Consider the following 19,219-nt stretch of genomic DNA (forward strand, 5'->3'; position numbering starts at 1 on the left):
TTCCAATCTGAGGAACCAAAAGCAATTAATCCCCTGGACGGCAAGGACCTCTCAGAGTCCCCTCAGCTTCTCAGGGGTCCCCAGTGTAAGCCAGGCCTCCAGACTCTGACCTCACCTCATCTTCCAGGCAGTGAAGAAAGTAGCACACAGCTCTCAAAGGACAGGCTATGGTCACACTGAAACTGCCACAGACCCAGGAATGGCCCATGAGATGTCCTCTCGATTCCGTGTGTGTGTGTGTGTGTGTGTGTGTGTGTGTGTGTGTGTGTGTGTGTGTGGTGAGTATATGTGAGGTGTGTGTGTGTGGTGTGTGAGTATATGTGTGGTGTGTGTGTGTATGTGAGTGTGTATGTAAGGTGTGAGTGTGTGTGTGTGAGTATATATGTGGTGTGAGTGAATGTGTGTGTGTGGTGTGAGTGTATATGTGGTATGCATGTGTATGTGTGTGTGTGTGTGTATATGTGTGTGGTGAGTGTGTATGTAAGGTGTGAGTGTGAGCGTGAGCGTGAGCGTGTGCGTGTGCGTGTGCGTGTGCGTGTGCGTGTGTGTGTGTGTGTGTGTGTGTGTGTGTGTGTGTGTGTGTTTCTTGGCCTCTAGCACATACTGTTAACTCGGTGCCTGCCCCAGCACGGTTTCTTCCTGACAGTTAACAGGTCAAGGATGAGGTCTAGGTTGGAGATGCCAAGGCAGAAAGAGGACATTTCGGTACCAACACTTGATTCCCACCTTTCTTCTCCCCTAATGCCTCAAGGCACCGAGAAGAGCTTCCAGACACCGCAGAGCAGCAGGGGGAAACATCACTAAGCCTGGAAGCCTGAGACACTACCTGGTTAACTCAACACCCGAACAGAAAGTACTCCCAAGAACACACAGCTGCCCCCCCCCAACTTCAGTCAGACTTTGCCTCATAACCAGTCTACAGAGTCCTAAAAAGAACCTCTGGGAACATAGAGCAACTATGGCCAGCAGATCTACTCCACGCTGAGGGAAAAACCAGTTGTCACATGCACCAGGTGAGGAGACCCGTGGAGGCCAGGAAGCAGGAGAGGAGCTACACCAGTGACTGCATGTGTCATATGCTTCTGTCCTAGAGGTCTGTGTCTGTGTGTCTTGGTGGGTAGACTTAAGTACTCAGAGAATCAGGGTGCATGCATTCGCCCAGAGCTACCTACCTGGTTCTCAGCCTGGAGGTAGCCCTGGCATTGACCAAGATTGGGAATTTGACCTGTATCGCAGCAGTTGGAACTAAAACAACCTCTTGGGTCCTCCCAGAGTTTTTACTGAGTTCACTCAGAACTGTGAGCATGGTGAAGATGAGCTACCAACTCTGACCACCCCCCTTGCCACCTCTGGCCTTCTTTTTAGTCTTTACATGGATCCCTCCCTGTTCCCATATCGGGTGCCAGATGTTGTTTGAATCTTAGATGGTCTTTCAATAAAAAAAAAAAAAAAAAAAAAAAAAACCCAGAGCCAGATATCACGGTGAAAGCTGAGAGATCAGAGAAGCAGAACAAGCCAGCCATTAGTTTTTACCTCTACGAAATCCTCAGTCTAAAGAGTGTGAGTTCCTGTCTCCTCATGCTTTATATACCTTTCTGTGTCATACTTTATTACTTCCTGGGATTAAAGGCGTGTGTCACCACTGCCTGGCTCTGTTTCTCTCATGTAGCCCTGTGTGGCCTTGAACTCACAGAGATCCAGATGGATCTCTGCCTCCCGAGTGATAGGATTAAAGGTGTGTGCCACCACTGCCTGACCTCTATGTCTAATTTAGTGGCTGACTTTGTCCTCTGATCCCCAGACAAGCTTTATTTGGGTACACAATATATCACCACAGTAGCTTGCTGAGTGGAGAGCAAGTTCCACAGTGATGCCACATGGGCCTACTCTTCCAAATGGGACTGAGGGCATGTCAGGGAGTCCATAGGCACATCTGAATAATCCCAAGACAGAATCCCCTCAAATGGTTGGTACTCAACACTGCTCTGCCCACTGAATTCTGTGTCTCTCCCATAGTATTTGGTGGCATTGTTGATAGTGGGCTTCTTACACATAACCCATTCTGAAGATTCCCAAAAAAGGTCACACCAGGGAGTTCCATAGACTTCTGATTCAAATTTCTTCCTAGAGGACCCACCTGTGGCATTCAGAGACCCTGTAATCATGTGGCCCATGTACAAAGGTCACAACTACATCAGACACTGGATCCCTGGACACAAGGTCTGCCTGATGCTTCCTCCTTTCAGCTACAATAGAACACCTAATTCCATGGGAAGAGTCTATCCCCAGCTCCTACCTAAAAACCCCAAGTCCCCATAAGGACAGTGTCCACCATTGTATACACTTTAGAGCTGTGGAGAGCTCACATACACAGATGTGTGGCCAGGGAACCCACTCCTATTGCACTATCGTACCCCAAAAGACCTTTATGACCTGAGCAAAGGAAGCCCACAAGATACCAGACTTCTCCATCAGATGAGGGTATCAATGTCTGAGGCTTTCAGCCCTTTCATGCAGGGAAACTGTCCCACCTCAATGATGGGCATGCAGAAGGAGGCTACTATGGGAAATCTAACAAAATCACCAATACCTTTACCTGGTCATGTTCTAGCTTTTAAAGCTTATCCCTAAAGATCTCTCTTTAAACACATGGGGGGTGGGTATTGTGTGTGCTGGGTCACTATGGTGCTGTCTGTACCAGTAAGTCTGGTAACAATAGACTTTCCATTTGTATAGGGGAACAGGTCAGTACATTAGGGCACAGCTGTACCCTGGTGCCAGGTGATAGAAAAAAACTGTTATGAGTGATGACAGTCTGAAGACCGACAGGAAAACCCTGCAGGTTATATTAAGTGGGAGAAGAAACCAGTGGGGAACAACAGGCATCCTATGCTAACTTTGGGGAAAGAATGGGAGGATACTAGAGATCTGGGTTATAGGAACGGAAAGCAGAAGGTGTTGAGGTGCCTCAAAAAGCTGAAAGACAAGGAACCAGTTTTCCTCTCCTTAGGAACATAGCCTTGAGGGGATGGAGGTGGAATAAAGGCTCAATCAGTAAAGTGCTTGCCACCAGGCGTGAAGACCTGAGTTCAGATCCCTGACACACCTGTAAAATGGAACACAGTGTAGCAGGACAGCAACCCAGAACTAGAATTAAAGGACAAAGACAGGCAGATCCCAGAGGCTTCTTCACGCCAAAGTCTTCCAGAATCAGTGAGTTCCAGGTTAAGTGAGAGATCCTGCCTTAAATATTATTGTGGAGAATGAGTGAGGAGATATGATGCCAACCTCTATTCTCCACACCAATGCATAGACACACAAAACCACATACACACATAGAGAGGGAAGGAGGGACAGAGGGAGGGAGGGAAGGAGAGAGGGAGGGAGGGAGGGAGGGAGGGAGGGAGGGAGGGAGGGAGGGAGGGAGGGAGGGAGGGAGGGAGAGAGAGAACAGCCCAGAGCTAAGACATTACACACAGTGTGTGGAAATGTTCACAGCATCCTCTACACTCTAGCGTCTACAGACTGAAGGACAAATTGCTGAAGGACAGTGAGTGGGCCCTGAGTGCAGTTAAGCCCAGGCCCAAGACTGAGAGTCCCTTGGTGTGGGATGGTTCTAGCCAACTTTGACCAGAGGAACAGGATATGTACTAGGCATAAAGAGACAAATGGGAAAGTCTGTCTTTGGGGAAGAAGCCAACAGGAAGTTCAAGCCTCAGGGTTGTGCCACTCACACTTGTGAGTGGAACATGTGACCTAAGAAAACACAATTCCAAACAATGCTTGGGTTCTGTGCCCAGCTGCTCATCATGTCCCTGGGGAGTGCCTATGCTTTCGTTTGCCTAATTCCTCTTCTACAGTTAAATTTTAAAGCTGAGTGTGGTAGCACATGACTTTAATCCCAGCACTGGGGAGGCAGACCCAGGCATATCTCTGAGTTCAAGGCCAGCCTGGTTTATGGAGCAAATTTCAGGACAGCCAGAGCTACATAGAGAAACCCTGTCTTGAAAAAAAAATTTTTTAATTGAAATGCACCTAAGTCCTCATCCTCATCAGGACTTCTGCCTGTACCCTGAACACCTGTAACACAGGCCTGAGCCCCTCCCTGCGCCTCTATAACCAGCTTTCTCTCCCAAAGGTTTCTAATCTGGGGAAGCAAAAGCAATTAACTGCCTATTATAGAAAATACCACTCAGATTCCTTCCACCCACTCTCAGGCCATGAGTTAAGCCTTGACCTCATTCTGTCTTCATGAGTGAGAAATCCTGCTAGAGACCTAGAGGGAGCCTTGAGTGGAAAGCAAAGGCCAGATGGAGTCTTCCAGCATCAGTGACAGGTGCAAAGCTTCAGAGAGGGACTTTCATCTGGGGCCCAGGAATGTCACAGTCAGGTTAGGATCTGCAGAGACAAGACCTGATGCCAGTGACAGCAGTCTGCTCCCATGCAAAGCCAATGTTTCCCAGGAACTCTGTACTCGGCAGGACCAGGCAGGAAGCCTCATTAGCAGGTACAGGAAGGATAGGGCAGCAGGGGCTGAGGTCTGTCAGTATCACAAGCAACCCTGCCTCTCTAGCCATGGGGAATGGGCTACATTTACAGTCATCAGGTATGAATTCCCACCTATTGAGTGGGTCGTAAATACATTTAGATGGCTGTCCATCACCCCGGGATAGATGCTACATTTGCACCATACAGGATGTCTTGCTGGGCCATTCATTGTTTGTTTGTGAGCTTTACAGTTGAGTAGGAGTATTGATAGTTTTTCTTCCTTGGGAGCTTGAACAGACCTTGTGAAATAGTAAGACCTGGTCTTTAAGTAGGAAGCTTCCAGGACAGATGCGGTTGGATTTCTTCAAGTCTTGTATCTGAAGGGTGTGGTGTTTTCAGCAATTGAGTCTTGCCTTCAAGTTGTGAGAAGCAGCCAAGGGCAATGGCAATAGCCTCCACTATTCTGGAAGTCTCTTGGAGTCTCCTGGACATCCTCCTGACCAACAACTCAAGGGGAAGTTTCTCATGCCTGGTACTGCGGTTGTTGTTAGTCAACAGCTCCTTGGAGGGATCAATATCACCTGGTGTGGTATATTCCATTTAAGTGTGTGTGTGTGTGTGTGTGTGTGTCTGTGTGTGTGTGTGTCTGTGTGTGTGTGTGTCTATGTGTGTGTCTGTGTCTGTGTGTGTCTGTCTGTGTCACTGTGTAGTGTAGTGTGGTTTTCAGTAAGCTTATAAAATATTTCCCTGTGGCTTTTTCAAACATTATCGCTCCATTCCATCTACCTTTCTCGCTTGTATCATGCTCCCTTCCTGCACTTTGAACATTTAACCTAAATCTCAGCATGCAACCCCCTAAATGATCATCTGTTGAATCAGAAAGGGAATTTTGCTATGACTACAGCCCTCTGGCCCAGCAGAACACAGGCCATTAGTAACCCTTGAGGACCAAGCCTTGGGCTGCTGTGACTCATGGTGCACCTTGCTGAACAATGTTCCCCACTGTTATAACACCAAGAAAGGGGGAAGCAATGGGAGATACCTAGATAAGAAAGAATATAAGAGATTTCCAGAAGAGGGAGGAAACATGTGGATGCACACAGGGGTCCGGACAGCACTGTGAACTGTGGGTGAGGACCCAGAGACTCCAACTCTGGCTTCAGCTGGATAAGGGAGGAAGCACAGTCAGGGGAAACGGGTTTAGAGACAGAGTGCTCTGAGTGCTGGCTTGGAGAGAGAAATACCTAAGTTCTCTCCTTTCTTCTGGTGAGTTCCAGAGCCATGGGGCTGGCACCAAGGAGCTTAGCACTGGGCTGCATGGCCATCATCTTGGCTCTACAGATGGCCATGGCAGAGTACCCCAACTGGATGCTGAATGGCAAGGCCCAGGTGTTTGCAGACCTCAGCGCCCAGGAGATAGAAGCCGTGCACAGCTTCCTGATGAGCAGACCAGAGCTGGAGCTGCGGCCATCTGGTACACAGGCTTTAGACAAGAACTCTGTGTTCCTCATTGAGATGCTGCTGCCCAAGAAGAAGGATGTCCTAGAGTTTCTGGATAAGGGAACAAAACTTCCAGTGCGGGAGGCCCGTGTGGTCATTTTCTTTAGTGCCCAGGAGCACCCCAATGTCACCGCGTTTGCTGTGGGGCCCCTGCCACAGCCCATCTACATGAGAGAACTGTCCCCGAGGCCAGCAAAACATCGATCCTGGGCATCCAGACCCATGTCCAAAGCAGAGCAAAGTCTTCTCTACCACAAAATCAAGGAGGCCACCACACCTTTACAGAAGTTTTTCCTTGACACCACCGGCTTCTCACTAGAGGACTGCAATGGCCAGTGCCTCACCTTCACCCACGTGGCACCCCACAGTGTGGAGTCTAGACATCGGGCCACCTGGTTTCTCTTGCAGCGCATTGTGAAAGACCACCTCCTGCAACCCACAGGGTTGGAGATCCTTGTGGATCATGGGAGCACGAACGTCCAGGACTGGAGAGTAGAGCAGGTCTGGTATAAAGACAAGTTCTACAGCAGCCCAGAAGAACTGGCTCAGAAGTATGCAGATGGAGAAGTAGATACAGTGGTCCTCAAGGACCCGCTGCCCGAGAACACAGAGCAGCCACAAATCTTCATCAAGCCTGGTGGGGAATTCCCAATGCCCCTCAGCGAGTCTGGCCCCCATGTGGAACAAGGCAATGGTTCCAGATACAGACTAGAAGGCAACACAGTGTTCTACAAAGGCTGGAGCTTCTCCTTCCAGCTTCAACCCTCTTCTGGGCTGCGGATATTAAATGTGCACTTCAGGGATGAGCCTATAGCCTACGAGATCAGCGTGCAGACAGCTATGGCTGTGCATAGAGAAAATACACCTGCAGGGGAGCTGACCAAGACCATGGATCTAGGCTGGGGCATGGGCAGTGTGACTCATGAGTTAGCCCCTGGCATCAACTGTCCAGGGACAGCCACCTTCCTAGATGTTATCCACTACTATGACACTGATGGGCCTGTCCGTCATCCACGAGCCCTCTGCATCTTTGAGATCCCCACGGGGGTGCCTGTTAGGCCCATCTTTAGCAATGACTTTCCAGGCAAAATCAACTTCTTTTCAGATGTCATGGGACACAAGCTGGTTCTGCGGGCAACCTCAGCGCTCTACAATTTTGATTACATCTGGGACTTCGTCTTCTATACTAACGGCATGCTCTCAGCCAAGATGCATGCCACAGGCTATACCCACACCACCATCTACACCCCTGAGGGGTTGGGCGAAACTCACCTGATGACTCACCAACTTGGCAACAGTCACACCCACCTTGTGCATTACCGTGTTGACCTGGATGTGGCAGGTAGGACTTGAAATCAGACCCCCGCCCCTGTCACTCAGCTGCTTCCCACCAATAACTTTACTCCACAAAAGATAGGGCAGAGACTTCCTGATGTTAAATCAGAAGTATTCATTGAGCTTCCTCCCCTGCCCCCCCGCCCCCCCCCCCCCGCAAAAAAAGTGTTATGCATATCTGAGAAATAGTGGCTGTGAGTGGCACCCTAGTGTTATCCAGAATGTTAGGTGTACATCTGCCTTGGGTCTGAATTCAGTGGTGCAGAGCAGACGGGAGGAGTGCGGGGGGGGGGGGGGGGGGGGGGGAGGGATGAAATGCCACTGCCTAGCTCTCTCAGAGGGTCTGTAGTCCCATCAGGGGTGCTTAGTGTGTTCCCTGGATATATGTCACCGCAGAGGAGTGCCATGGCTGTGATACTTGACACCAAAGCCAATAACAGAACAAGGCCACCATGATCTGTCACTCATAAATCCCACTTGTCTTTATGGCCCAGAATGTATATCTTGCCAGTCTCGGGCCTTCAGTAACACAGGCTATCCCTTCTCCAGGGTTAAAATAGTGGCAAAAAGGTTGTGTCACAGCTCTCCTGAAAACTGCCTGGGCCACACTGAAACTACCACAACTGCCAGACCTGACCCCCGAACTGTCCTCCAGCTCATCTGGTTTGGGGTTCACTTAGTTTCGCTGCTCACACATAGCCCAGCTGCTGCTTCTTGCTGGCAGCTGGCTGTGGATGTGACCTATGCTGGAGATCCAGGGTGGAAGGAAAAAGCTTCTAATTGAAGTTGGTTCTCAACCTCCCTGCCCCCCCATGGTTCCAGGCACCAACAACAGCTTCCACACACTGCAGACCAGGCAGAAGAACGCCACCAACCCTGGCAGCCGAAGACACCACCTGGTCCAGGACACAATGGAGAAGACACAGTATTCCCAGGAGCGCCAGGCCACCTTCCCCTTCGGACAGACTCTGCCTCCGTTCCTGCTCTTTAGCAGCCCCCAAAGGGACATCTGGGGACACAGGCGCAGCTACCGCTTACACATCTACTCCACATCTAAGCAGAAGCTGACCCCTGAATCCCAGGAGGACTTGGCTTTCACCTGGGCCAGGTGAGGAGGGGAGGGGCTCCTCTCTGACAGTGAGTGCATCTCTGTGCTTCCGTTCTTGAGGCTCTGAGCCCACGTGTGAGTCTGAGTGTGCATCCACATGCACTGGGGGGGGGGGCGGAAGGTGCTCGTGGGGCTCTTGACCCACAGATGGCTTTGGGCACTCTTACAAAGTCCCAGGAGATGACTGCACATTGGGAGGAAGTGCTAACTTCCCCATCTGAGGTCCTGGGGACGTTCTGAGCCCCAGCTGGGCCTCAGAGGCAGCTCCAATGCTCAGAGCCACCTGGCTTCTCAATCTTCAGGTACTCCCTGGCAGTGACCAAATATTGGGAGTCTGAGCGGTGCAGCACCAGCATTTACAACCAGAACCACCCCTGGGATCCCGCCGTGGTCTTTGAGGATTTCCTCCAGAACAATGAGAGCATTGAAGACCAGGTAATGACCTAGTCCTTCCCTTCCTCCTCTGTCCTTGTCACTACCTCTCACCTGTCCCTGGTCCTAGAAGTGTGGCTTGCATGGAGCGCAAATTCGGAGGCCATGAACGATGAGCCAACCTTTTTTCAGTGGGGCTGAGGCCTTCTGGGGGAAGTTTGTAGACACATCTTAAAGTGACCCAGTCCTACCAAAAGAAAACCATAGAATCAACCAACCTGGGCTCATAGGGGCTCACGGAGACTGAAGAACCAACCAGAGAGCCTGCATGGAACTGACCTAGGCCCTCTGCATGTGTGTGTAGCTTGGTCTTCTTATGGGATTCCTAACAGTGGGGGCAAGGGCTGTCTCGGACTCTGTTACCTGCTTTAGGGCCCCTTCCCTCCTACTGGGTCGCCTCATCCAGCCTCAATAGGAGAAGAGGTGCCTAGTGTTTCTGCGACTTGATATGCCATGGCTGGCCGATAAGATATCCTTGGGAGGCCTTCCCTTTTCCAAAGAGAAAGGAGGGGGAATGGATTGGGGGTGGGGAAAAGGTGAGGTTGGGGGACGGGACTGAGAGGAGAGGAGGAAGGGAGGGGAAACTGTGATGGGCTGGAAATAATTAATTAATATAAATAAATTTTTTTAAAAAATGACCCAGTCCTTCCAGGGTCCACAGTACCTCCTTGTTCGCTAAAGCCTTTTTCTCTCCCACAGGATTTGGTGGCCTGGGTGACAGTGGGATTCTCTCATGGGCCCCATTCTGAAACTGTCCCCAGTATGACCTCAGTGAGGAACTTCGTAGGTTTCTCACTCCGGCCTTTCAACTTCTTCTATATCATTGAAAGACACCTAGGTACCGCTGCCACAGATCTATCCGACACTAAGTCACTGGGGACAGGGTCTGCCTGATGCCTCCTACTTTCAACCTCAGTGGCATCTACAACCCTGTGTCAAGAGTCCAGCCTCAGCTCCAGCTCAACAGCCCCAGAGCCCCACAAGGACATCCAATAAACCTTTGACATTCTACCCTTCTGCGTTGCTTCTAGAACTGGGGGGTACGTGTACCGCTTACTCAGATATGTGGCCATGGGCACCATATATCTACTAATTGCTAAATAACCTTCATGGCCAGGGCAAAGATACTGGGTTTCTTTAGCTGGTGGATTTTTCAATATCTGAGACTTTCCCGTCTCTCTTAGGGCAACTTTATGGGAATTGTCCCACCTCAAATCTGGGCATGCAGAAGAAAACTGCTAAGAGGAGATTTAACAACATTACCAACGTCTCACCCTTTTTGTTGTTGCTTTATCATCTAAAGTTCACCCTAAGATCCCTTTATCAACAAACAAACAAAAACGTATGTGCATGCTGATCACAGTAGAACTGTCTGCAGCAGGCAAAGTCTGGAGACCACGGAGTCTGCACCTGCAGGGAAGAACAGTCAATCAACCAAGGCACAGCCCCACTGTGGTGCCAGATGACAGGGGAAAGTGTATGAGTCAGGACTAGGGAGACACCTAGAGTGTGCAGCTCATAGAAGAAGAAAAATGGCAGACAATCGTGTGCATAGCGTGCTAACTTCTGTGCATGAATAGGAGATAACTAAGAACCCTTCACAGGAACTAAAGGTGAAAGATATAGAGCTGCCCTCAAACAGTTGAAGGGGACAAGGAAACAGAATTTTCCAGAGTGCCTCTACTGGAACACAGTCTTTAACAGCTCCAGAGCTGGAGCTAGATTAGTAGCTTAGTCCTTGCCCTGCAGGTATGAGAAACTTCAGTCAGACGTCCAACATCCTCATGAGAAGGGGAAGCATGGTGGCCCATGGCCTTTACCCCAGCAATGGAGACAGGCAGATGCCTAGAGTTCCCTGGCCTGCCAGTCTAGCAGAATCAGTGAGCTCCAGGTTCAGGGAGAGACCCTGTCTCAAAAAAAGGCTGGAAAGTTGGACAACAGACATTGTTCACCAGGAAGGCACACACGGGAGCATGGGCACACACACAGGAGCATGGGCACACACACAGGAGCATGGGCACACACACAGGAGCATGGGCACACACACAGGAGCATGGGCACACACACAGGAGCATGGGCACACACACACAGGAGCATGGGCACACACACAGGAGCATGGGCACACACACAGGAGCATGGGCACACACAGGAGCATGGGCACACACACAGGAGAATGGGCACACACACAGGAGCATGGGCACACACACAGGAGCATGGGCACACACAGGAGCATGGGCACACACAGGAGCATGGGCACACACACAGGAGCATGGGCACAGACACAGGAGCATGGGCACACACACAGGAGCATGGGCACACACACAGGAGCATGGGCACACACAGGAGCATGGGCACACACACAGGAGCATGGGCACACACACAGGAGCATGGGCACACACAGGAGCATGGGCACACACAGAGGAGCATGGGCACACACAGGAACATGGGCACACACAGGAGCATGAGCACACACACAGGAGCATGGGCACACACAGGAACATGGGCACACACAGGAGCATGGGCACACACAGGAGCATGGGCACACACAGGAGCATGGGCACACACACAGGAGCATGGGCACACACACACAGGAGCATGGGCACACACAGGAGCATGGGCACACACACAGGAGCATGGGCACACACAGGAGCATGGGCACACACACACAGGAGCATGGGCACACACACAGGAGCATGAGCACACACACACAGGAGCATGGGCACACACAGGAACATGGGCACACACAAGGGAGCATGGGCACACACAGGAGCATGGGCACACACACAGGAGCATGGGCACACACAGGAGCATGGGCACACACACAGGAACATGGGTACACACACAGGAGCATGGGCACACACAGGAGCATGGGCACACACAGAAGCATGGGCACACACAGGGGCATGGGCACACACAGGAGCATGGGCACACACACAGGAACATGGGCACACACAGGAGCGTGGGCACACACAGGAGCATGAGCACACACACAGGAGCATGGGCACACACAGGAGCATGGGCACACACAGGAGTATGGGCACATACAGGAGCATGGGCACACACACAGGAGCATGGGCACACACACAGGAGCATGGGCACACACACAGGAGCATGGGCACACACACAGGAGCATGGGCACACACACACAGGAGCATGGACACACACACACAGGAGCATGGGCACACACAGGAGCATGGGCACACACACAGGAGCATGGGCACATACAGGAGCATGGGCACACACACAGGAGCATGGGCACACAGGAGCATGGGCACATACAGGAGCATGGGCACACACACAGGAGCATGGGCACACACAGGAGCATGGGCACACACACGGGAGCATGGGCACACACAGGAGCATGGACACACACACAGGAGCATGGGCACACACGGGAGCGTGGGCACACACGGGAGTGTGGGCACACACACAGAGGCATGGGCACACACACGGGAGGATGGGCACACACACAGAGGCATGGGCACACACAGAGGCATGTAAAGATACACAAAATAGAAAGAGGACAAAGCCAGCTGTGGTGGCACATACCTTCAGTTTCAGCAGAGAAATAAAGGCAGATCTCTGTGAATTCGACGCCAGCCTGGTCTACATAACAAGGTCTAGGCCAGCCAGTGCTACACAGTGAAACCCTGTCTCAAACAGAGAGAGGAAGAGACAGAGAGGAGGTGGTAGGTAGGGATGGCATAGAGCTCCTAAGCCAAGAACATGTTACCCAATGCAGGGGGACATTGTTCAGAGCAACCTGCAGAACTGAAGAGGCAGCTGTGGACTTTCCTAACCTGTGGTTTGAACAGAAAAAACAAGAGCAAACAGACAGAGAACCCTACATTCTCCTCCAGCACTACGGATTCAATGCCTTCCAGAACTGTCACTCATATCATGTCTCAGAGCCTACACAAAGGCAGTCCTTCCTGTTGTCATTTACCAGAACTTGAACCCAGGGCCGCTTGACCCTAGAGCCTGAAACTGAATATCTTTACCAATTTCAAAATGCATCTCCTAAAAGGTAATTTGTGTCGTTAAAAGGAAGTTTGGCCTACAGTACAGCCTGCTGTACTACCAGGAGAGAGCACTTTGTAGCCCTTGGGGACCAAGCCTTGGGCAGCTGTGCCCAAGCTGTGCCCCTGGCTAAAGCATGTTCCCTCACTAAGATAACACCGAACAAGGGAACGCGGGAGTTTATCTACACACGAGATATGCAAGTGGAGGAGGAAATAGATAGAAACACACACGAGGGCTTGGCCAGCACTGCGACCTGTGAGTGGAGACCCAGAGGCTCCAGCTCAGGCTGCAGCTAGATTTAGAGAGGATGCTGAGATGTGGAGAGTGATTAGGCCTAGCAAGGCTCCCAGAGGTACTGGCTTGGAGATGGAAATACCTGTGTCCTCTCCTCTCCTGTGTTCAGAGCCATGGGGGTGGTGGGAAGGAGCTTGGCACAGGCTGGGTGTGTGCAGTCTTGGGGCTACACATGGTCATCGGCTGAGCACCCCAGGTGGAGCCTGAGTTTCAAACCACAGGTATCCTGGGGCGTGAGCAGCCATGCGTGGAGGTTGGTGCCCACCTCCCTGATGAATAGGAAAGAGCTGGAGCCGGCGCCATCTGAGATAGTAACTTCAACAAAAAGAACTCCATGTCCTTCGTTGAGATGATGCCCAAGAAGAAAGATGTGTTGAATTCTCTCCATACAAGAAAAACATCCCCTGGGGTGGCAGCCCCTATCATCATCACTGATGCCCGGGAGCACTGCAGGATCTCCAAGTTTGCTGTGGGGCCTTACTGCGGCCAGTCTACACGACAGCACTTTCCCCTGAGCCAGGGGGATAGCCATGAATGTTGAGTTTCAAGACCCATCTCTTAAGTAAAACATAGCCTTTCTGTAAAACCTAAGAGGGCCAATAACCCTGTATTTTTTTTTCTTGATGCTCCCAGCTTCCTACTACAAAATAGTTACAGCCAGTGTGCGCCATTCATTCGCCAGTGTGGCCCTCCCATGTGTGGAGTTCACCAGAGCCATGGAAGGTTTACCATACAGCAATATATGGAAGATGCCATCATGCACCCCACGGGTCTGGAGATCCTTGTGGATCACGGGAACACAGATGCCCAGGACTGGAGAGTGGAGCCGCTCTGGTATAATGGCAAGTTCTACAACAGCCCAGAGGAACTGGCTCAGAAGTGTGCAGACGGAGAAGTGGACACGGTGGTCCTCAAAAAAAAAAAAAAACTACCCAAGAACACAGAGCGGCCCCCACTCTTATCCTCCTCCAAGCCCCTCGGGGACTTCCTCATGCCCATGAACATGGCTGACCCCACACAGGCCGGTCCCACTTTCCTCTCTACAGCCTAGAGGGCAACAGCGCACTGCATAAAGGCTGGAGTGTCTCCTTCCTGCTGAGATCCTCTTAGTACAGCAGGGATAGCAACGGTCTCTGTCTGTCTGTCTGTCTGTCTGTCTGTCTGTCTGTCTCTCTCTCTCTCTCTCACACACACACACACACACACACACAGCAATTACACACTTACAGCTTCCTTAGGTACAACATCACTGAGGTGGAACAATTCACCTACAGTCTCCATGAAACAGACCTGAACGCCTCACATAGTGAGAAATTCATCTAACACAAAAGTTCAGTATCCCATTTGGCTTCCTTTGCCCTGGACATGGAGAGAGAGAGAGAGAGAGAGAGAGAGAGAGAGAGAGAGAGAGAGAGAGAGAGAGAGAGAGAGAGAGAGAGAGAGAGAACCCCTGGCACCCTGGCATCCCTATACCCAAAGAGTCTGGAATGTTATGGTGGAAGATCCACCTCAACTCCCCTCCCCCATCTCTTTCCCCAAACCCAACTCTTCAAAGCCTGCCAAACACAGCTCTCCCCGCCCCCCAGAGAGGCTCAAGACCACTCCCATAGGGTATATAAGCTGCATCCCAGAAAACAGACTCATGGTTCTTCCAGTCTCTCCTCTCCATCTTCTCTCTGAAGGGCCAGGAAATCACCTGGGAATGCTTTATCCGTTAAACCTGGGCTTTTCCAATTCAGTCTGATTCGGTTTAATTTGAATTGCTGCTTCAGCGGAGAGGCCTTCAGGGTGCAAAAGACTTATCAACTAAAGCAACTTGGGGAGGAAAGAGTTTATTTGGCTTAAGCTTCCACATCACAGTTCATCATCAAAGGAAGTCAGGACAGGAACTCAAGTAGGGCGGGAACCTGGAGGCAGGGGCTGATGCAGAAGCCATGGGGGAGTGCTGCTTACTGGCTTGCTCATCATGGCATGCTCAGTCTGCTTTCTTATCGAACCCGGGACCACCACCACAGAGATGACCCCGCACACAATGGGACACCTTCCACATGGATCACTAATTAAGAAAATGTCCTACAGGCTTGTCTACAGTCTGATGTTATGGAGGCGTTTCCTCAACTGAGGCTCCCTCCTCTCGGATGACTCCAGCTTGTGTCAAGTTGACATAAAACTAGCCAGCACACTACCCCTGCTAAGCTGGGGGTAGCTTGGGGACTGAAATCCACCATTCACTTCTTCTTCATTTTTTTATTAGCTCTCTGATCATGCTGTACATGCTTGGGGCTCAGTGGCACTTGTGAGTGGGGACAGTGATGTGACAGAGAAGAGCTCACAGGTGCATCTGATGGGACACCAAAGAGGCTGTCAGGGAAAGAGTGTCAGCCAGGGGTGAAATCATGGTGTGAGAGGAACAAAAAGAAAGACCTAGAGGCCAGGCAGAGAAAAGATCAGAAAGAGGTGGCAGATGGCTTCTCCAGGGCACTCTGGGGGATGGAAAAGGTCCCTATGAAGAGGTGTGTTAAAAGGAGCGGGCATGCTTCCTGTCTGCAGCAGGGAGGGACACTTGCCGCCAGGTTGTGCCTTGGCCTGTATGTCTCCTCTGTCATTTGTCCCCCAGCTACCTCCCCACAACATCCTGCTGCTCCTATTACATCCGCAGAGGGTCCTAAGCCTCTCTCCTGCCTCTCCTTCCTTCCCAGGGTAAGGGGAGGATATTTGTGGATAAGAGATTTTACAGTGGGAGACCAGTCATGAAGGACATGGAGACCCAAGAAATACATACTGCCTACTGTAGGATTACAGGTGTGCCCTCTGAAAAGACCAACTGTCAGTACATGGTCCAGATACAACTGCAGGGAGGAAGGGACAGGGGACAGGGAAAGTTTGGAGGACTGGGGACAAGTGGGAACCCTCAAACACTGCAGTGGCAGGTGCCTGTCACACACCCTTGTCATGACGCTCTGGATACACAGCAAACAGGAACCTTGGAATCCAATATGGGTTCTGGGTGGTAAAGGGTGTCCCCATGGCTCAACCTTTGTGGCACATGGACCAGTGGGTGGATGCTGGTAGCTGGGGAGATGTAAAGCCAGGAGGAGAACAGGCAGTGCTCTGTACTTCCTGTTCAATTCTGGCACAAACTTTAAACGCCTCTTAAAACAAGTCTGCAAACGAAGTCGACGTATGCACGATATTGGGACAATCAACACTCTGTTTTGGAAGGAAGAGGGGCTCATGTGGACCCTCCCATCCTAGGGTTTATATAAATATAAAACACTTAAGGAAGAAAAGAGACATTTTTTACAGTGGTGTTGCCTTGGGAAGATTGCTCCTGTTCACGTATACAGACCTCCAGCCATGCTCAAGCGAACAACACTCAGGAAACTTGTTGGGTCAGAAAGAGAGAGAGACCGACACGAAAGGAGCTGGTGGGCTAGAGGGGAAGGGAAAGGGGATTGGTAGGAGTGGAAAGGGGGTAACAGTGGGTGAATATGATCCAACACATATGTACACATTTTAAAATATATTCTATTATGCATAATCGGTATATGCCAATAAAAATCATTTTTTAATCTCGAGACAGGACGGATGACTCATTTGTGTAAGCGCTGGCCTTGCAATAACCAGGACTTGTCCTCCATCCTCAGAACCCACAGGAAAAAAAGCAGGGTGTGGTAGCACATACTTGTAATTCCAGAGCATCAAGGCAGAGACAGGCTGGTCTGTGGCACATCCTGGCCAGCCCACTGGCCTACTGGGCTAGTTCTGGGCCAATAAGAGACCGTCTCAAAATGACAAAAGATAAAATCCACACCTGTAATTCCAGGACTGGGAGGTAGAGGCTGCAGGATTTGAAGTTTAAGGCCATCACCAGCTACATGATCAGTTTGATTCCAGCCTGGGTTAAATTAGAGCCTGTTTTATGACTGATGGAAACAGATGCAGAGATCCATGGCCAGGTCCCAGGTGGAGCTCCAGGAGTCCAAATGGCGAGAAAGAGGAGGGTTTGTATGAGCAAGAATTGTTGAGACCAAGATTGGAAAAAACACAGGGACAAATAGCCAAACTAATGGAAACACATGAACTGTGAACCAATAGCTGAGGAGCCCCCAACTGGATCAGGCCCTCTGGATAAGTGAGACAGTGGATTAGCTTGAACTGTTTGGGAGGCACCCAGACAGTGGGACTGGGACCTATCCTTAGTACATGAGCTGGCTGTTTGGAGCCTGGGTCCTATGTAGGGACACTTAGCTCAGCCTGGGAGGAGGGAACTGGACCTGCCTGGACTGAATCTACCAGGTTGAGCTGAATCCCCAGGGGAGTCTTTGCCCTGGAGGAGATGGGAATGGGAGTGGGGTGGATGGAAGGGAGAGCGGGAGGGGGGAAGACAGGGAAATGCGTGGCTGAAATGTAAAATTAAATTATAAAACAAGAAATATTAAAAAAAAAGAAAATGAGAGAAAATAGTTCACCCCGCCCCCACCAAAAAAAATTAGAGCCTGTTTCAAGCAAAAGAAGAGGAGGAAGAAGAGTAATAGAAGAACCAGGATGGTGGTTGGCCCCTGAAGAACAAAACACTTAGTTTTCTTCTGAAATCCACACCCACGCACAAAGAAGCAACATGCCTTAGCAAATACACACACACACACACACACACACACACACACACACACACACACTGAACTACACTTTGCTTATTTAAAAAAAAAAAAAAGCAGACTTCCAAAGGTGGAGAGATGACTCAGATGTCAACAGCGTTTGTTGCTCTTGCAGAGGACCCAGGTTTGGTTTCCAGCACCTACATGGAGGGTTACAGCTGTCAATAACCCCACTTCCAGGGTACCCAATGCCCTCTTCAGATTTCCATGGCAATCTTATATGCATATATATGTATATACATACACTCAAGCACACACATACACTCAAGCATACGCATACACTGGTAAAATAAAGTAAATCTTTCAAAAAACTTTTTCAAAATTAAATCCTAAGATCAGAGCTGAGCTCATGTCCTGCTCAGCTTGTACTGTATAAAAGATCCTTCTCTCGCCCACTCCTGTAAGCCACCAACTCCAAAAGGGCAAGAGTGTCCAACCAAGGGAAGTGCCCAGGCTGGGACTTCCTCAAAGTCAAATAAGCATGAGACTCAAAAGTAGGAGGCCAGGACAGTGATAAAACTTCTCAAAACATCCCACGACTATGAACACCGGGGCCAGCAGACCGGAGGAGAGAATGCCGAGGCGCCCACAGCCCAGCAGCTCACAGGCAATGGGGCAGGTGCAGCACACACCTTTCACTGCCGCAGTCAGGGGAGGTTTGCTCTCTGTAGACTAAATACCAAAGTGCCGAGAGGCAGTGAGTGGGATGTGGACAGAGTCAGGTCCAGGACTGGGACAGAAAGTCCCTTGGTAGAAGAAGGTTCTAGGCAACTTTGATCAGAGCAGCAAGATATGAACGGTGTAAAAAGCCGAATGAAAAAACTTCTTGTGGAGAAGAAGCCAACAGGAAAATTAGGCCTTTTTTGAGGACACAAGTTGTGTTCCCCATCCTTGTGAGTGGGGCTGGTGACATAGGAACACATTTTCAAACAGCAGACTTGACGTGTTGATGTTCAGGTTCTGCGCACAGCTCCCCCTCATGTCCTGATGAGTGCCCACGCTTCCCTTTGCCTAGGTCCTGTTCTACAACTGGATTCTACTTGAAGCACACCCACGGTCTCACCCTCATGGGAACTGCTGCACGCACAGACCCCTGAGCCCCGCACTCTGCCTCTGTTGCTCTCTCCCGAAGGCACAGGAGTTGTGTTGTAGATGTAGGAATGGGCGGAATGGGCATGCCAAGATCACATTCTCTCTGCATTCTGATCAGTTGCGATGTCTGTAACGGTTACCATCTGTTTCAAAAGGAAGCTTCTTTGATGAGGGGTGAGCGCTTTTATTTATCCATGGGTATAAGGGTAAGCATTTAGAATATAGTTAGAAGTTATATTGATTCAGGAAAATGGCAGTAGTAAGTTCCCCTTCAGGATCTGTGACCTCA

At 50.5% G+C, this 19,219-nt stretch overlaps 1 protein-coding gene and 1 long non-coding RNA gene across 2 annotated transcripts; one reads left to right on the top strand and one right to left on the bottom strand.

The window, feature by feature from the left end:
* Positions 1 to 5,266: 5,266 nt before the first annotated feature.
* Positions 5,267 to 9,874, top strand: LOC102926087 (diamine oxidase [copper-containing]-like). Its single transcript, XM_006996353.3, has 4 exons — positions 5,267 to 7,330; positions 8,146 to 8,431; positions 8,734 to 8,866; positions 9,563 to 9,874. The coding sequence occupies exons 1-4, from the start codon at positions 5,770 to 5,772 to the stop codon at positions 9,755 to 9,757; spliced, it is 2,175 nt and encodes a 724-aa protein (XP_006996415.3). The 5' UTR covers positions 5,267 to 5,769; the 3' UTR covers positions 9,758 to 9,874.
* Positions 7,622 to 18,667, bottom strand: LOC143272332 (uncharacterized). The gene is made up of 3 exons (XR_013049804.1): positions 18,471 to 18,667; positions 8,918 to 10,273; positions 7,622 to 8,219 (listed from the first exon to the last, which is right to left on the bottom strand). It is a non-coding gene; the product is annotated as an uncharacterized LOC143272332 (long non-coding RNA).
* Between the last annotated feature and the right edge of the window lie 552 nt (positions 18,668 to 19,219).

This window comes from Peromyscus maniculatus, chromosome 3 (genome assembly GCF_049852395.1).
Source record: "Peromyscus maniculatus bairdii isolate BWxNUB_F1_BW_parent chromosome 3, HU_Pman_BW_mat_3.1, whole genome shotgun sequence".
Lineage (NCBI taxonomy): Eukaryota > Metazoa > Chordata > Mammalia > Rodentia > Cricetidae > Peromyscus > Peromyscus maniculatus.

Excerpts from the sequence above, each read along its gene's own strand:
- LOC102926087 (XM_006996353.3), top strand. The coding sequence starts at position 5,770 with ATGGGGCTGGCACCAAGGAGCTTAGCACTGGGCTGCATGGCCATCATC. Across the intron at positions 8,432-8,733 it reads TTGGCTTTCACCTGGGCCAG|GTACTCCCTGGCAGTGACCA; the intron begins GTGAGGAGGGGA and ends CTCAATCTTCAG. Across the intron at positions 8,867-9,562 it reads ATGAGAGCATTGAAGACCAG|GATTTGGTGGCCTGGGTGAC; the intron begins GTAATGACCTAG and ends TCTCTCCCACAG.